This window comes from Nomascus leucogenys, chromosome 6 (assembly GCF_006542625.1).
Source record: "Nomascus leucogenys isolate Asia chromosome 6, Asia_NLE_v1, whole genome shotgun sequence".
Taxonomy (NCBI): Eukaryota; Metazoa; Chordata; class Mammalia; order Primates; family Hylobatidae; genus Nomascus; species Nomascus leucogenys.
The window spans coordinates 91,910,656-91,926,408 of NC_044386.1; the positions used below are offsets into that span (position 1 = coordinate 91,910,656).

Here is a 15,753-nt window from a genome sequence, read left to right on the forward strand (position 1 = left end):
TTTACTTGAAGGTACAACTGTAACCGCTATAATGAGGATGATGCAAAGGCAGCAAGAGATGCACAGGAGGTAAGTATATGTATAACAGGACAATAGTTGACTAAGAATGCACATTGTATATTCATATTCATTAGAGAATAATTTTTTTTTTTTTTTTTTTGAGACAGTGTCTCGCTTTGTCGCCCAGGCAGGAGTATAGTGGCATGATCTCAGCTCACTGCAACCTCCGCCTCCTGGGTTCAAGTGATTCTCCTGCCTCAGCCTCCTGAGTAGCTGGGATTACAGGTGCGCGCCACCACACCCTGCTAATTTTTGTATTTTTAGTAGTCAGGCTAGTCTCAAACTCCTGACCTTGTGATCCACTGGCCTCGGCCTCCCAAAGTGCTAGGATTACAGGCGTGAGCCACCACGCCCAGCCCAGGGAATAATTGAGTAGAACTTTTCAATTCTGAAGGATTTGTGAGACATTCCAGTAAATATTGGATATCTATTTACATTTAGAAAGGGAATCTTATCCAAAGTATTTATCAAGAACATTCTTATAGTAAGTTTATTTTTTTTTCATTAATGTAGTCACATAGCACATTTTAGCTTTTGGTAGAGTCTTGATTTGAAGATCCCTCCTACCCCAAGAAGAACAGTAGTGAACAGCATTTGTTAAATGGCCCTGGTGCTATTTATAGGCAATATCTTACTTACTTAAATTTTTTTTAAACGTTTTTGTTCATCAAGAAGCTGTGATGATTATAGGTGAGCTGATTTGGAATGGAGTGTCTCAGGAGCTGAGAAATTCCCTATTGCTAGGTAGGGAAATAACCCACTATTATAGAAGGGATCCAAACACTAGGTGTGGATTAGATTCTAAAGCACTTTTCATTCCTTTCAGTCTGGTGATTTTATTGTAATTGTAGAACCCTGGAATTTAATAGTTCCTACATTCACCCATTCCATATTGGAATTCCCCAGTTGTCTCAGAAATATTCTTTTCAAATGATTTTCCTAACCAGGATACAATCTAAAGCATGGTGTGCATCTGTTTCTTATTTACTCATTAACATATCTTCAAAATGTATTTTTAATAAAAATATCATATATAGAAATGAGTATATATGTAACCTAGTCTGTCATATTGCTAGAAGTGAAAGTTTTGTCTCCCTTTTTAAAAAGACTGGGAAATTTGGCCAGGCTTGGTGGCTCACACCTGTAATCCCCACAATTTGGGAGGCCGAGGCAGGCGGATCACCTGAGGTCAGGAGTTCCAGACCAGCCTGGCCAACATGGTGAAACCCTGTCTCTACTAAAAATACAAAAATTAGCTGGGCATGGTGGCTTGCACTTGTAATCCCAGCTACTCAGGAGGCTGAGGCAAGAGAATCGCTTGAACCCAGGAGGTGGAGGTTGCAGTGAGCCAAGATTTCACCACTGTACTCCAGAGTGAGACTGTCTCTCAATAAATAAATAAATAATAAAATGACAGGGAAATTATATTTTGTAACTGTAAATGATGTTTCACAGACCTTCACAATGTTTGGGTCCATTTAAGGGGAAAAAATCCCTACAAATTCCAATATTGGTTTAAATTATATTTATTAGAATGTTATTTAAATATGTATAAACAAAAACCAGCTATAAATTCTTATGCTCTTGCACAATTCTACAGCCAAACCAAGAGAGCCACAAAATCAGTGAAACTCAAGTAAATGTTAATTTGGTAGATACTGTTGTTGGGGTTTTAAAAATGTATTATTACTGTACTGTTAAATATCATGGGATAACTTGTTCTCCCACCAATTTTCTTTTCTTTCTTAAATGATGTCCCTTAAGTCATATCCCACTAACTTTCTATATATTTCTATATTTCCAACATTAATTTTTATGATGCATTACTTGATTTGCCCAGAATATATTATGGATATATGTTCTTATCACCTTTTTTTCTCCATTAACCTGATGTAGTTATTTAGCCAGATATGCTGTTTATCAACAAAGAAAATATATTTGGGTTATCCTTGACCTCACCTGGTCTTTATTTGGATGCCGGTAGAATCCCTTTCTGAGATCTACAGGGAGGGTGGGTTATGTGCATAGCTTTTGAGCCAGAGTCTAACGTTTAGATTCTAGATACTAAAGTAGATTATTTTTCTATTTCACATCTATTGGACTAAACTGGAATCTTCTATAACTGTGGGAGTACAAAGAAAGATTTCCTATCACTTCATTGGTTGGTTGGTTGATTGACTAATTGGGAGCCACGCCTCCCTGAAAGGATCACACCATTGCATGCCTATCTGGCCACCTCATCTTTCCCCACTCCCAAGCTCTTGGCCTAGCATTTACTGGGAGTTGTAGTCTGAAAAATTACTAGAAGGTTGACACATATTCAAAAGATCCTCGATGGTACCTTGACTGCCCTGCAAAAGATGTACCTGTGTTATAGAAAATTGTTGACTCATATTGTACCACAGTGCCGACAGTTGTGGATATTTGAATTTTCTTGTCCTCTAGACTAGGGTCAGCAAACTTTTTCTGTGAAGAATCAGATGGTATATATTTTTAGCTTTGCGTACTACATAATCTCTGTTGTGATGGTTCACCTCTGCCTCTGCCCTTATAATGCAAAAGCAGCCATAGACTTAAATGAATAGGTATAACTAACTGTTCCAAGTAAATTTTATTTACTGGCTGGGCATGATGGCTCAAACGTGTTATCTTAGTGCTTTGGGAGGCCAAGGCCAAGGAGTTCAAGACCAGCCTGAGCAACATAGTAAGACCCCCCCGCCCCACTGCCCATCTCTACAAAAAAAAAAAAAAACAAAGTTTTTAAATTAGCCATGCATGTTGGTGTGTGCCTATAGTCTCAGCTATTTGGGAGCTGAGGTGGGAGGATTGCTTGAGCTCAGGAGTTCCAGGCTGCAGTGAGCCGTGATCACGCCACCCCTCTTTAGCCTGGATGACAGAGACCCTATCTCAGAACAAAAAACAACAAATAAAGCAAAACAGTTTAATTTACAAAGACAGGTGGCAGCTGGATTTGTCATGCAGGCCAGAGTTCATATATCCGTGTTCTAAGCAGTCAAGTTTGTTGTCTTTTCCCCGCTCCCCAAACTGTTTTCAGGTCACTGATTACATTTCTCATTCCAGATTCTGGCATTTGATTGGAGAATTTGTTTTGATCAGGCTCAGTGGCTCACGCCTGCAATCCTAGCACTTTGGGATGCTGAGGCGAGAAGATTGAGTACGGGAGTTTGAGATCAGACTGGGCAACAACTGAAACCCTGTCTTTACAAAAAATTTATTAAAAATTAGCCGGGTATGATAGTGCATGCCGGCTGAGGTGAGAGGATCACTTGAGCCTGGGAAGACTTCAGTGAGCCATGGTTGTGCCACTGCACTCTAGTCCAAGCAACAGAGCAAGACCCTGTCTCAAAAAAAAAGTCTTATTAGCGGTGATGGTATGGGTTTTCTTTTTTCATGTTGAATTTTATTGAGAAGCAGTTTCAGAATTCTTAGATTAAATCAAGTCCCATAACATCATACGTGTCAATATGGTAAGTGGGGGTTTTCATTTCATTTGGGGAATTTGACAGGCTTGAAAATATTAGTACTTCAGGGGAAGATAAAATGCCAAGCAGATTTTCCACATATTTTCAGATTGGCATAATTTTCCTGTTCATAAGCATTGGTTTGATACTTACCTGACTCTTGAAATAACATGGCTGTGGTTTTGTTGTTTTTTTATTGAGATGAGGGTCTCGCAGTGGCATGATCATAGCTCACTGTAGCCTTGAACTCCTGGGCCCAAGTGGTCCTCCTGCCTCAACCTCCCCATTAGCTGGAACTAGAGGCAGCTTGAGGTATGCACCACCGCTCCCAACTTGTGTTGGTTTTTTGAAGTGTTTCATTGTTGTATAATGCTGGATCATGTGGTTAGCTAATTATGTGGCTCAGAATTAGTATTTCTAAGCAAGGGACCAACCATAGGGCCAAGTAGTATCTGTTATACGTAGGCTTTAAAACATGGGGAGAGAAAGAGGAGGTAAGGATAAAGGAAAAGAACATATGTGTGTTAAGAACCCCTTTGATAGGGGCCGGGCGCGGTGGCTCATGCCTGTAATCCCAGCACTTTGGGAGGCCGAGGCGGGCAGACCACAAGGTCAGGAGATGGAGACCATCCTGGCTAACACGATGAAACCCCGTCTCTACTAAAAATACAAAAAATTAGCCGGGCGTGGTGGCAGGCGCCTGTAGTTCAGCTACTCCAGAGGCTGAGGCAGGAGAATGGCATGAACCAGGGAGGCGGAGCTTGCAGTGAGCTGAGATTGCGCCACTGCACTCCAGCCTGGGTGACAGAGTGAGACTCTGTCTCAAAAAAAACAAAAAAAAAACAAAAAAAACACCCTTTGATAGTGGTTGCATTTAGTAAGCATTTATTAATCATTTTCTGCAAATCAGGTATTGGAAATACTTTATCTTTTTAAAAGTCCGTTCCCTCTAGAGATTTATGGTATAATGGTAGAGGCCTTATATGAATAATTATATATTATAATGTAATAATACAAAACAAATCTAAGCTAGATACATTGTTGATTTGATAACAATATACATATCTCGAAAGACAGACTCTTTTTACATAACTAATACCATTACAGTTGACTCTTGAACAATTCAGAGGTTAGGGACACTAACCCCCCCACCCCTGCAATGGAAAATCCACATACCACTTTTGATTTTCCAAAAACTTACCTGTTTTAATAGCCTACTGTTGACCAGAAGCCTTATGGATAACATAGTCAATTAACACATATTTTGTATGTTACATGTTTTATTATACTGTGTGCTTTTTTTTTCTTTTTTTGAGACGGAGCTTCGCTCTTGTTGCTCTGGCTGGAGTGCCAGTGGCAGTTCTCAGCTCTCTGCAACCTCCACCTCCCGAGTTCAAGCGATTCTCCTGCCTCAGCCTCCCAAGTAGTTGGGATTACAGGCATGCGCCACCACGCCTGGCTAATTTTTTTGTATTTTTAGTAGAGACGGGGTTTCACCATGTTGGTCAGGCTGGTCTCGAATTCCTGACCTCAGGTTGATCCACCCACCTCGGCCTCCCATAATGCTGGGATTACAGGCGTGAGCCACTGTGCTGGCCTATACTGTGTTCTTAATGAAGTATGCTAGGAAAAAAGTTATTTTAAAAAATTGTGAAGAAGAGAAAATGTGTTTACTTTTTATTAAGTAGAAGTGGATCAGCCGGGCCCAGTGGCTCACGCCTGTAAACCCAGCACTTTGGGAGGCTGAGGTGGGCAGATCACCTGAGGTTGGGAGTTTGAGACCAGCCTGGCCAACATGGTGAAACCCCATCTCTACTAAAAATACAAAAATTAGCTGGGCGTGGTGGCAGGCGCCTGTAATCCGATCTACTCGGGAAGATGAGGCAGGAGAATCGCTTGAACCCAGGAAGTGGAGGTGGCGGAGAGCCGAAATCTCACCATTGCACTCTAGCCTGTGCAACAGAGCGAGACTCCATCTCAAAAAAAAAAAAAAAAAAAAAAAAAACGGATCATCATAAAGGTCTTCATGCTGAATAGGCTGAGGAGGAAAATACAGGAGGGATTGGTTTTGCTATATCTCAGGTGGCAGAGGTAGAGGAAGTCGAACGGGATTCAGGAGATGCAGGCACACTTGGTGTAACTTTACAGGAAAACCTTATGAACTGCTTCGCATTTTTGTTTCTCTAAAAGTGTTTCTGTATAGTAACAATCCTCCTTCCATTTGCTTTAGTTTCAGTGCTGGTATAATAGAAGGGTCCATTCATAAAAGAAGTCCAAAGCAGTCTTAAGTAATCAGAACCCTTCTGCCAAATTGTCTAATGTCAATTTATTTTCTGGCACTGCTTCTTTAGCATCTTCTTCCTCATCATCTGGCACTGGTTTGGAAGCAGCTCATCTCCATCAAGTGGTCTTTTAATTCCTCTGGTGTGGTGTCTGTTAGTTAACCCTTCGCCTTCCACCTTTTCTTTGCCATATCCACAGTCTCTTTCATGATTTCCTTGATGGGCTCTGTTGTAGATACTGCGAAGTCATGCGCAACATCTGGACACAGTTTTCTCTACCAGGAGTTTATTGTTTCAGGCTTGATGATGCCACGGTTTTTTCTATAACAACGATGACGTCTTCAGTGGTGCTTTCCTTCCAGACTTCCGTGATGTTCTGTCGGGGTTCTCTTCAATAGCATTGACAGTCCTTTCCAGACTACCATGTGCATCTTTACGTTTGTTTACATTTCTCTCAATGTGATTGGTACCATATACAGTCTGTAAGAATTTGTGTGCGTAAGTTTTGATAAATCTCAACTTTTTTATTAATAGATTTATGTATATTTTATGGTAGTAAATAAGATAGGCTACATATGTCTTATGCATTCATGACAACTCTTTTTCTTAATTTTGGTTTGTCTGCAAGTGTTTTCAAATTGTTGGCAAACCTCCAAAAAATACTTTGATATATTTATTGAAAAAATCCACATATAAGTGGACTTACAGTTTAATCATGTGTTGTTCAGGGGTCAACTGTATATGTTTTAAAGCAATACTCTGTTGTTATCAACTATCTATTGTTCAAATATCCCCAATTAATTTTGCTTTTTTGTTTTTTGGTGTTTTTTGTTTGGTTGGTTTTTTTTTTGTTTTTTTTTTTAGAGGCAGAGTCTCGTTATGTCCCCAAGGCTGGAGTGCAGTGGTGCGACTCGGCAATTCTCCTGCCTCAACCTCCCAAGTAACTGAGATTACAGGCACATGCCACTACGCCCAGCTAATTTTTTGTATTTTAGTAGATACAGAGTTTCACCGTGTTGCCCAGGCTGGCTCAAACTCCTGAGCTCAGGCAATCCACCAGCCTCAGCCTCCCAAAGTGCTAGCATTACAGGCATGAGCCACCACACCTGGCCTATCTTAAATTTTCTTTTATAGTTGGTTTAAATTGGGATCCATATAGGTCCACAAATTGGATTTAATTGATATCTCTTGAGTCTCCTCTACCTGGTGTTCCTTCTCTTCCCCCCTCCTTGCTTTTTTTTCTTTGTTGAAGAAACTAGATCATGTTGTCCTGTAGAGTTTCCCACGTTACGGATTTTGCTGGTTGCAACTGCATGGTGTCATTTAATAGGTTCTTCTATCCCTGCGTTTTCTGAAACTGGTGATTAATTCAAGAAACTTGATCAAATTCAGATTCAGTGGTTGGGGGGGAACCCAGAATACTTAATTGATTATACTTTCTATTGTATTATATCAGGAGTTACACAGTATCTAGTTGCCACTGTAGTTTTCTACTTAAAAATATCTCTGCTTTTTGCTTGTTTTACATCTTGTTGCATACTGTAGAACAGTGCCATCCAATAGAACATTTTTGTAATGATGTAAATGTTCTTTATCACCAGTGTCTAATTTGGTAGTCACTAACCACATGTGACTATTGAGCAATGAGGAACTGAATTTTTAGTTTCTTAAATTGAATTTTAAGTAGTCAGGTGTGGCTTGTGGCTACTGTATTGGAAAGTACAATTAATAGGACATTTTTCAAGAGTATTAAATAACAAAAGTAGCAGTAGATGTCTATTCCTAATTTTAGCCTAGATCACAGTACTGTTTCATCAGTAAATCAGCTTTTTAAACTATTAATATTTTTAATGGACAAATCATAATTATACACATTTATGGAATACAGTGGAATGTTTTGAAATATGTAAACAATGCAATGATTAAATCAAACTAATTGTTGTATTGCCTTGCCTTAACATTTTTATGGTGAGACATTTGAAATGATACTTAGTTATTTTGAAATATATATTATTATTGACTATATTCACCCTGCTGTGCAATAAATCTCAAAACTTACTCATCCAGTCTATCTGAAACTTTGTACTCTTTGGTCACCAACTCCCCATTCCCCTCTTCCTACCCCTTTATCCCCCCAAGCCTCTGGTAACCGTCATTATACTCTGTATGTCTACGAGTTCAACTTTTTTAGTTTCTACATATAAGCGAGATCATGTAGTATTTCTTTTCTGTGCCTGGCTTATTTCACTTAGTGTAATGTCCTCCAGGTTCATCCATGTTGTCACAACAGAATTCCTTTTTTGAGGCTGAGTACTCGTGTGTGTGTGTAACATATATGACGTTTTCTTTCTGTGTTCATCCATTGATGGACGCTTACATGGATTCCATGTCTTGGCTATTGTGAGTAATGCTGCAGTGAATGTGAGAGTATAGAGATAACTTTGACATACTGATTTCAGTTCCTTTTCATATATACACAGTAGTGGGATTGCTGGATTCTGTGGTAGTTTTGTTTTCAGTTTTTTGAGGAACCTCCCCATACCATTTTCCATAATGGCTATAATAATTTACATTCCCGTCAACAATGTATCAAGAGTTTCCTTCTTTCTTTATCTTTACCAAGACTTATCTTTCATCTTTTTGATAAAAACCATTCTAACAGGTGTGAAGTGATACCTCATTATGGTTTTAATTTGATAATCAGCTTTTATGTACAGTTTATGTGTTATAATTATATCACCCAATTTTTCTTAATGGGACAGCGATCTAGGGCAGCCCTGCAGAGGTACCTGTTCTACTGTAATCGCTATATGAACCACATGCAGAGCCTGCGCTTTGAGCACAAACTATATGCTCAGGTGAAACAGAAAATGGAGGAGATGCAACAGCACAACATGTCCTGGATTGAGGTGCAGTTCCTGAAGAAAGCAGTTGATGTCCTCTGCCAGTGTCGTGCCACACTCATGTACACTTATGTCTTCGCCTTCTACCTCAAAAAGAATAACCAGTCCATTATCTTTGAGGTAGGAGTAGTTCTGGGTGAGGAAAAAGCCCACCTTGTATCATAGGACTACCTGATCTTTCATATATAAGATACAGAGTTTTCAGGGTTCTTGTTTGTTCAGAACATGTAGGTAGACGAATGTATTTATTACAAAGATACAAGAAATTCCTATTTCTTGTCCTAAATTATATTCAGATTGATGTGGTTTAGCCAGCTAGTGATTAGGTATGCAGGTCCTGGAGTCAGCCCTAGATTTTAATCTTTACTTCATTATATTTTAGTTCTGTTGATTTGGAGCAAATTCCTTAACCTCTTATTTCTCCATTTTAAAGTGAGGATAGTACTTTTCTAGGTTGTTACGAGATTTAAGTGAGACAATTTGTGTTTTATGTGAGACAATTTGTGTTAATTGCTATACAGCACCTGGAACATCCTAAGTTCTCAGTAAAAGCCTTTATTCAGGCTAAACTAACCCTGCAATATTAGAAGTTAATGTGGTGGTTATCTTTAGTGGAGAAGTAATGACTAAAAAGCCAGCTTTTAGCAGTAAAGGTTTTCTCAAGTAAAGATGCTCATTTAAAATTGATGCATAAAACATTGATATCTATATATGACTAGACAATAAGACTGACTAGCAGATGGGACTTCAGTTGGGTAACAGGTACAAAACTAGCCATAGTGGTAAAGGATGATACAATTTGAATCTTCCATACAGTGTTCTCTTACAAGAAATAAGTATAGCCAGATGTAAGCAATAATAGGTTTCTGTTTTTTCTCGGTTCCCTTTGAGTTTTCAGCAAAGAGCAGCTCTCAGAACGAGAAGATTCCAAAAGACATTTTAAATCCTTTCAAATGGTCTTCAGTATTCTTCCAAAAGTAATGGGTGAAATCTTTCGTTCTTTTAACATTTAAAAAATTGTTCTGGAAAAGAACAAACAAGTTATTAGAGATGAAAGCCATAGAGCTTTACGGGTGCAGTTAAACTACCTATGAAAGTTACGGAATGAGTGTTGAGAGTAGTCTGTAGTCAACAAAACAGTGAAAATGGTTTATCTTTTAGCTTTATTTTGAAGCCAAAATTTACTTTTATTCTTCTTACAGAATAACCAAGCAGATCTAGAGAATGCCACAGAGGTGCTCTCGGGCTACCTTGAACGAGATATTTCCCAAGATTCTCTGCAGGATATAAAGCAGAAAGTACAAGACAAGTACAGGTAATTTTTTTTTTAAGCTGTTGAATAAAACTTTCTACCAGTGATGATCCTTAGTGGTAAAGTTCAGTGATAGTGAAACTGGGTTTAGCATATCCAGCAACTGAGCTGTTGCCATGTTTCTCACAGATTGCTTTTGTCCGTTGGGCACTAAATTGCAGGTAGTAGTACTGGTGAAGCATACATAGAGGAGGAATTCAGCCATTTATTCTACTGGCTAATTCTGCTTCTATTCAATTATTTAGTTGCTACCTTGCAAGGAAGAAAGAACCTAAAAAGGCCAAGTGGCCTTTAGGATGAGAGTGAGAATTGAATGTTGGTCTTAGCCTGAGGATCCTATGTATGGGTCATGGCTATTCACAAATGAGCTATGGAAACTTACTTTTTAGAGTTTTTATTATATATATATATATATATAATAATTTTTTAATCTAAGGAGATACTTGTCCTAGGAGTCGATTTTTCAAGATGTGCCGCCTCTTAAGCTAGAGATGCAAAATGTTTTATTTCTCAACATGAAGCTCTTTCTCCCAAAGTGACAAATGCTAGTGTCTTTTGAAAGTAGTAGGAAACTTGGGGAGTCTGGAAGACTTGGAGATTTAGTCCTACCAATATCTTCCCTTCCCTTAGCCAATTTTAGCTACCATATTGTGTTTAAAGTACTTTTACAGTTGACAAAGATTTTAAGGACGTGAATAAAGAACCCATGAAATTATTTCTGAACCTGTTTATCTGCAGAACTGTGGGATTGAATCACTATTTCTAAGGTCCATCAGAACTTGTAACATTTTTTTGCTTTAAAATTAATTCCCATGGAATCATGGCTTTCAGAAAATACCATTTTAATATTAGAAGCAGTTTGATGTGTCTGTACATCTAGACCTGAACGTGTGCCTATTAAAATAAAAAATAGGTGCTTGGTTCCGAGTCTGGATAAACTATAGGGATGCCTTAAAAATAAGTAAATGCCTCTTTTTTTATTATTTGAGGCTGACAACAAGTTTTTTTTTTCTCTTTGATTACAGATACTGTGAGAGTCGACGAAGGGTTTTGTTACAGCATGTGCATGAAGGCTATGAAAAAGATCTGTGGGAGTACATTGAGGACTGAGAATGGCCCTGCATAAAATGAACTCTGAAAACTTTACCATCTAGAGTGCTCATGCAATTAAAACAAAACAAACACAAACAAGGAGGCACTAAGCCTATTCTGACACCACTGGTCTGTAGTACCAGAATTGTTTTGTTAACGGAAAGTTTAAGTAAATTATATTGTAATAAAAAGGTAGATAAACCATTGTACAACAGTATTCTAGGCCGCCAACAAAAGTGTGACAGACACACTAAAAGCCCTCCAACTTTAACTTGTAACGTAGCTTCATTCTCAAAGCTGACTCCTTTTTTCTTTTTCTTTTTCCTTTTCCTGAGTGTAGTACAGTTAAAATTTCAAACAGCTCCTTGACACTGCTTTTCATGTTCAAACCAGCCATTTTGTTGTACTTTGGTAAAGGACCTCTTCCCCTTCCTCCCCTACGCATAGAGATACACCCACACACAGACTGACTCTCTTTCTCTCATACCCCAAGGTCATGAGTGAATGATGCTTAGTTCCTTGTAAAGAAAATCTTGGGATGGGGAAGGGGTAGGCAGCAAGAGGATTCAACAAACAAAAAACATAAAAACTTTGTATATGACTTTTAAAACAAGAGGACAACACAGTATTTTTCAAAATTGTATATAGCGCATATGCATGGACAAAGCAAGCGTGGCACGTGTTTGCATAATGTTTAATTACAAAAAAATATTTATTCTTTAAAAATCTTCAAGATTATGTCTATTTGCTGTGCATTTTCTTTCAGTTTGCTTATCTTTCCCGGGTTGGGGTTGGGATAAAGGTGTGTTGGTTTAGCACCTCTAGAAGACCTATCTAGAGCCCTTTCACTTTCCTAAGGTTATTTTGCCCTTTCTGGTGTTGGTATGTCTGTTGCTGGCCATGGGCCTCATGCCTTGAATTCCTGCTCTTGATCAGGGACAAGGGAGGTTAAGCTCTGACTAATGCCACGACCTGATTAAGGGCTACAGCAGGGAGTTTTGTTGCTACAGCTCATGAATTAACCTGTCCCAACCTAATCCCCCTCCATGGCATCATGCGTCTACCCAAGCCTTTGGGTGCCCATGTTATGCACACAGCTGTAGGCATTCTTAAGTTCCCTGTCGCATCCAATGGAAGCATTTTACAATTTCTTTTACTTTTCGGTTTTCCCTTAATTGCTGCTTTTCAGATTTTAGTTATGGCTCATCTGTTCACCCCTTCTCCATTAGGGTGTCAAAGAGAATGTTTTGCTTTAAATATAAATAGCCATTCATTTAGTCTCAGATTGTGAATTTAAAATGGCGGATACTGAAATTGCTTGTGTGTGTTGCTGTGGGTTTGGTTTGAAGGCAAACACCCCTAGAACATGATATTCCCATCTAGTGCATTTAAATAGAAATCACTGAGTTTGCTGCTTTCTTATTGTCAGCAGATAGGAGAATTAATAATGCATTTTAGCTGTGATGTCCATCTTTATGAAATTCCTACTAAGAGCTATGTTAAAAGTAAAGGATGGTGGTGGTTGTATTAACTATATACCTGTTTAGGCCATTCTGGCTGTGGTATTTTTCAATAGGGCAGCATCCGTAAATCTGTCAGTTTTATACAGGAGTGCAGAGTGAACTAGGCAACTAGATTAAGAGGTCTAAATATGAAATACCAGTTGAGGCTGAGGACCTCTTCGTCTTCCTTTAAATGTCTTGTGCCTAGGGAGTGTTTACCATTTGTGAGGCAGCTTTGTCTGCTCTTACACTGTACATCCTATTACTCCATTGGGAAGTAGGTTCACTTTCCTCTGGCCTTTTGCCTAAGTTAGGCTTTGCTGAATCAACCCTACTTTTCCTTTTAGAAAAGGTTGTTACAGGAGATGTACTGGCAACTGTTCTTTTCCCATAAAAAATCAGTGAATGTTTGCTGAGTATAAATGCTGCTTCCTTAAACCACTTGTCGCTTTAGGATCAACTTTACCTGTACCTTTTCTCCTTTCCTCCCTTGCCACCTCAGGTGCAAATCTGAACTCAGTGTCTGCTTCTTCCATTTTCTTGTCTCCCTCCCCTCTTCCCCCCATTATCCATATGACATTATTTTACTTCAAATAACAGCATCAATCTTAAAAAGACATACATTAAAACTAAGGAGTTTTTTTAAAGAAAGCCTGAGTAAGTTCCTTTCCCTGGTAACTTTGAAAAGCAGTCAGAGTTGCTATATAGATATATGTGGCTCCTTTAAAATGCTTTGTGTATGTGTGGTGTTTAAAAAATCTTACCAGTTAACTTTGCAGTGTCTAGATTTGAGTGTCATAAATCCACGTGTTCCTGTTGCAACAAATACCCAAAAATTGTGTGTGCACTTCATAATACCAGTCTTCACCCATGGAGGAACAGTGCTTTTTAGAGATGCATTCTATTTCAATGTTGGCATACTGCCTGAGGGTATTGCAGTTGTGGGTGCATTCCCTAATTTGTATGATCAAGATGAACTGGCCCTTTTCTACTTCCAAGCTTTTAACAGATACCACCATATTTGACAGAATTCCCAGAGTGAATTGCTTATGTTGTTAGTAGATTCAGTGCCCCCAGCTGGGATAGGCAAGCCATGACAGCTTCCCTGTTTCACCTACATAAGTCTTATCTGAGGGATCTATTCACGGTAAGCACCAAGGTCTCCATGTCTTGAGGTCAGTTTCGTTGTCTTTTGAAAAGTGCATGCTTCATTTGAACAATTCATTCAGCAGCAGATGGACTTTCAGTGATTTAAAATAAAATTTTGATCCAAAGCTCAGGACACAAACCACAGTGGTAAAATTGAGTAGCATATAATATCAGACTAAATTATCTGTAATTTTCCACAACCCAGATTGTATGTGTTTTATGTGTGTTTAAATAAATATATTAGATACACATGTGTATACATACACACATATACAACAGATCCAAGACTGGCTGACTTCATTTGAAATGGTTGAATCTGCTGTGTAATAAAGTGGTTCAACCATGATTAGGAACTGAAATTTAGTAGAAGAGGGAAAAGGAGTTAATGTAACAAATTATTTTAGCTACAAACCCCGGTAATAGAGCATTTGGGGGATGGGATGGGGTGGGTTGGTGAGACAATCAGATTGGTAAATTGATTAAATGCTCCTAACCCTGTAATTTTGTGCATAGAGCACCCTGTGCTGTGGAAATAACTGTTCTTAGATTTCATTGTAACTGGACTGTTCAGGTTGCCCAGAGGGAAAGAACATTCCTAATTCTAATAAAATAAACTTTTATTTTGTTATTCCATTAGTTACTTATGTTTATTTTTATAGTTAAAAAATGACTAAAGGTGGCTAATGGCCACCTGTATTATGTGCCTTATTCACTGTTCCCACTTAATATAAAATGTCAAAATTTGGTTGTTTCTTTGCAGGGAACTGTGAATGAGCCCATTCCCCCAACATTTAACTTGGTTAATGAAGCTTTCAGAGCATTTTCTGAAAGCTTTCCAATTTTCTGCATCTCAGATATTGAATTTAAATTGTGTTGTAACAGTGATACAAAAATGCTCAATAGCTCTTTGAATGCCACTTTTTTTAAAGAAAATACTTTAAAAGTCATTTTTAGCTAACCTCAAAACCTTTACATTACTTTCATTTTAGCTCAGTCTTAAAGCTGATACTGTTATATAGGGATGAAGGGAGAGTTTTCTTAAAGAAGGTCCCAAAGTTGAAGATGGTTTGTCATTGATACTCTGGCCAAGTCCAGGTTTTAGGACAATTTAATTTACCCTTATTTGGATCTGTAATTATGGGATTTTATCACTTTTCCTCTTCAAAGCACTTCAACTTACCGTCTAAAACAAGTGGAGAAGAAATTGCCCTTTTTTATAAAGGAGGAAGATAAGGCTCAAAGAGGTGAAATAACTCACTCAATTTTTCATTTCTTTCTACCTGAAACTTAACATCATACTACCTCTTTGTATCATATTTTGTTATTCTGGTCTCAGAATGACCTAGTATTCTGTACCAGGGAAGGTAGTTCTTAACTATATTGTTGTACTTTTAAACCACATTAAAGACTATTATAAATGCCTATCACTGCTACTGTTAGAGGTTGCTCTATACTATCTCTGATCTTTCATTTGTTGCAGTTTGCAACACGGTAGTTGAGAATAAATGGTTTAGTATGATTTGCTTAATAGTACCCAAGTAATTTGCAGTTGTTGGTTAGTTATTCAAATGAATTTCCATTGTAAAGAATTTTGGATAGTCTGCAGGAAATTGTTACAGGATGCACAGAACATCCCATATCCGTTGGATCTCAGCCTTTGAGGCTTTAAAAAGATGATAAGCAGTGAGTTTTATGAGAAAATGTTGGCTCCTTCAGAAACAGGAAAATATGTGGGCCCCTCAGATTTTTCATATATCTTTGGGGATAAAGTTGGTTATATCTGGTTTATTTTAGGGATTTTGCTTCTGTAGTTACCCAAGATCAAATAGCCAACTCAGAAATAGTCAATTGGATATCAATCAGATCGTGCCTACCAGGGGAGCAAACAGAAAACTTTTAGGTTTTTAGTTTTTGCTTTTGTGTGGAGTTAAGTCCAATTTTTAAGGCAACTATTGTTGACCTTTATCTAGG

The 15,753-nt window shown here is 38.3% G+C and overlaps 1 protein-coding gene across 1 annotated transcript in view; it reads left to right on the plus strand.

Annotated features, from left to right (window-relative positions):
• ARIH1 (ariadne RBR E3 ubiquitin protein ligase 1) overlaps nt 1-14,415 on the plus strand; it is a 114,628-nt gene extending 100,213 nt beyond the window's left edge. Inside the window, exons 11-14 of the mRNA XM_003267180.4 lie at nt 12-69; nt 8,587-8,847; nt 9,930-10,042; nt 11,065-14,415. Of these exons, the coding sequence (XP_003267228.2) occupies nt 12-69; nt 8,587-8,847; nt 9,930-10,042; nt 11,065-11,149 (517 nt within the window). The 3' untranslated portion in view covers nt 11,150-14,415. The remainder of the gene's footprint in view (nt 1-11; nt 70-8,586; nt 8,848-9,929; nt 10,043-11,064) is intronic.
• The last annotated feature ends 1,338 nt before the right edge of the window (nt 14,416-15,753 follow it).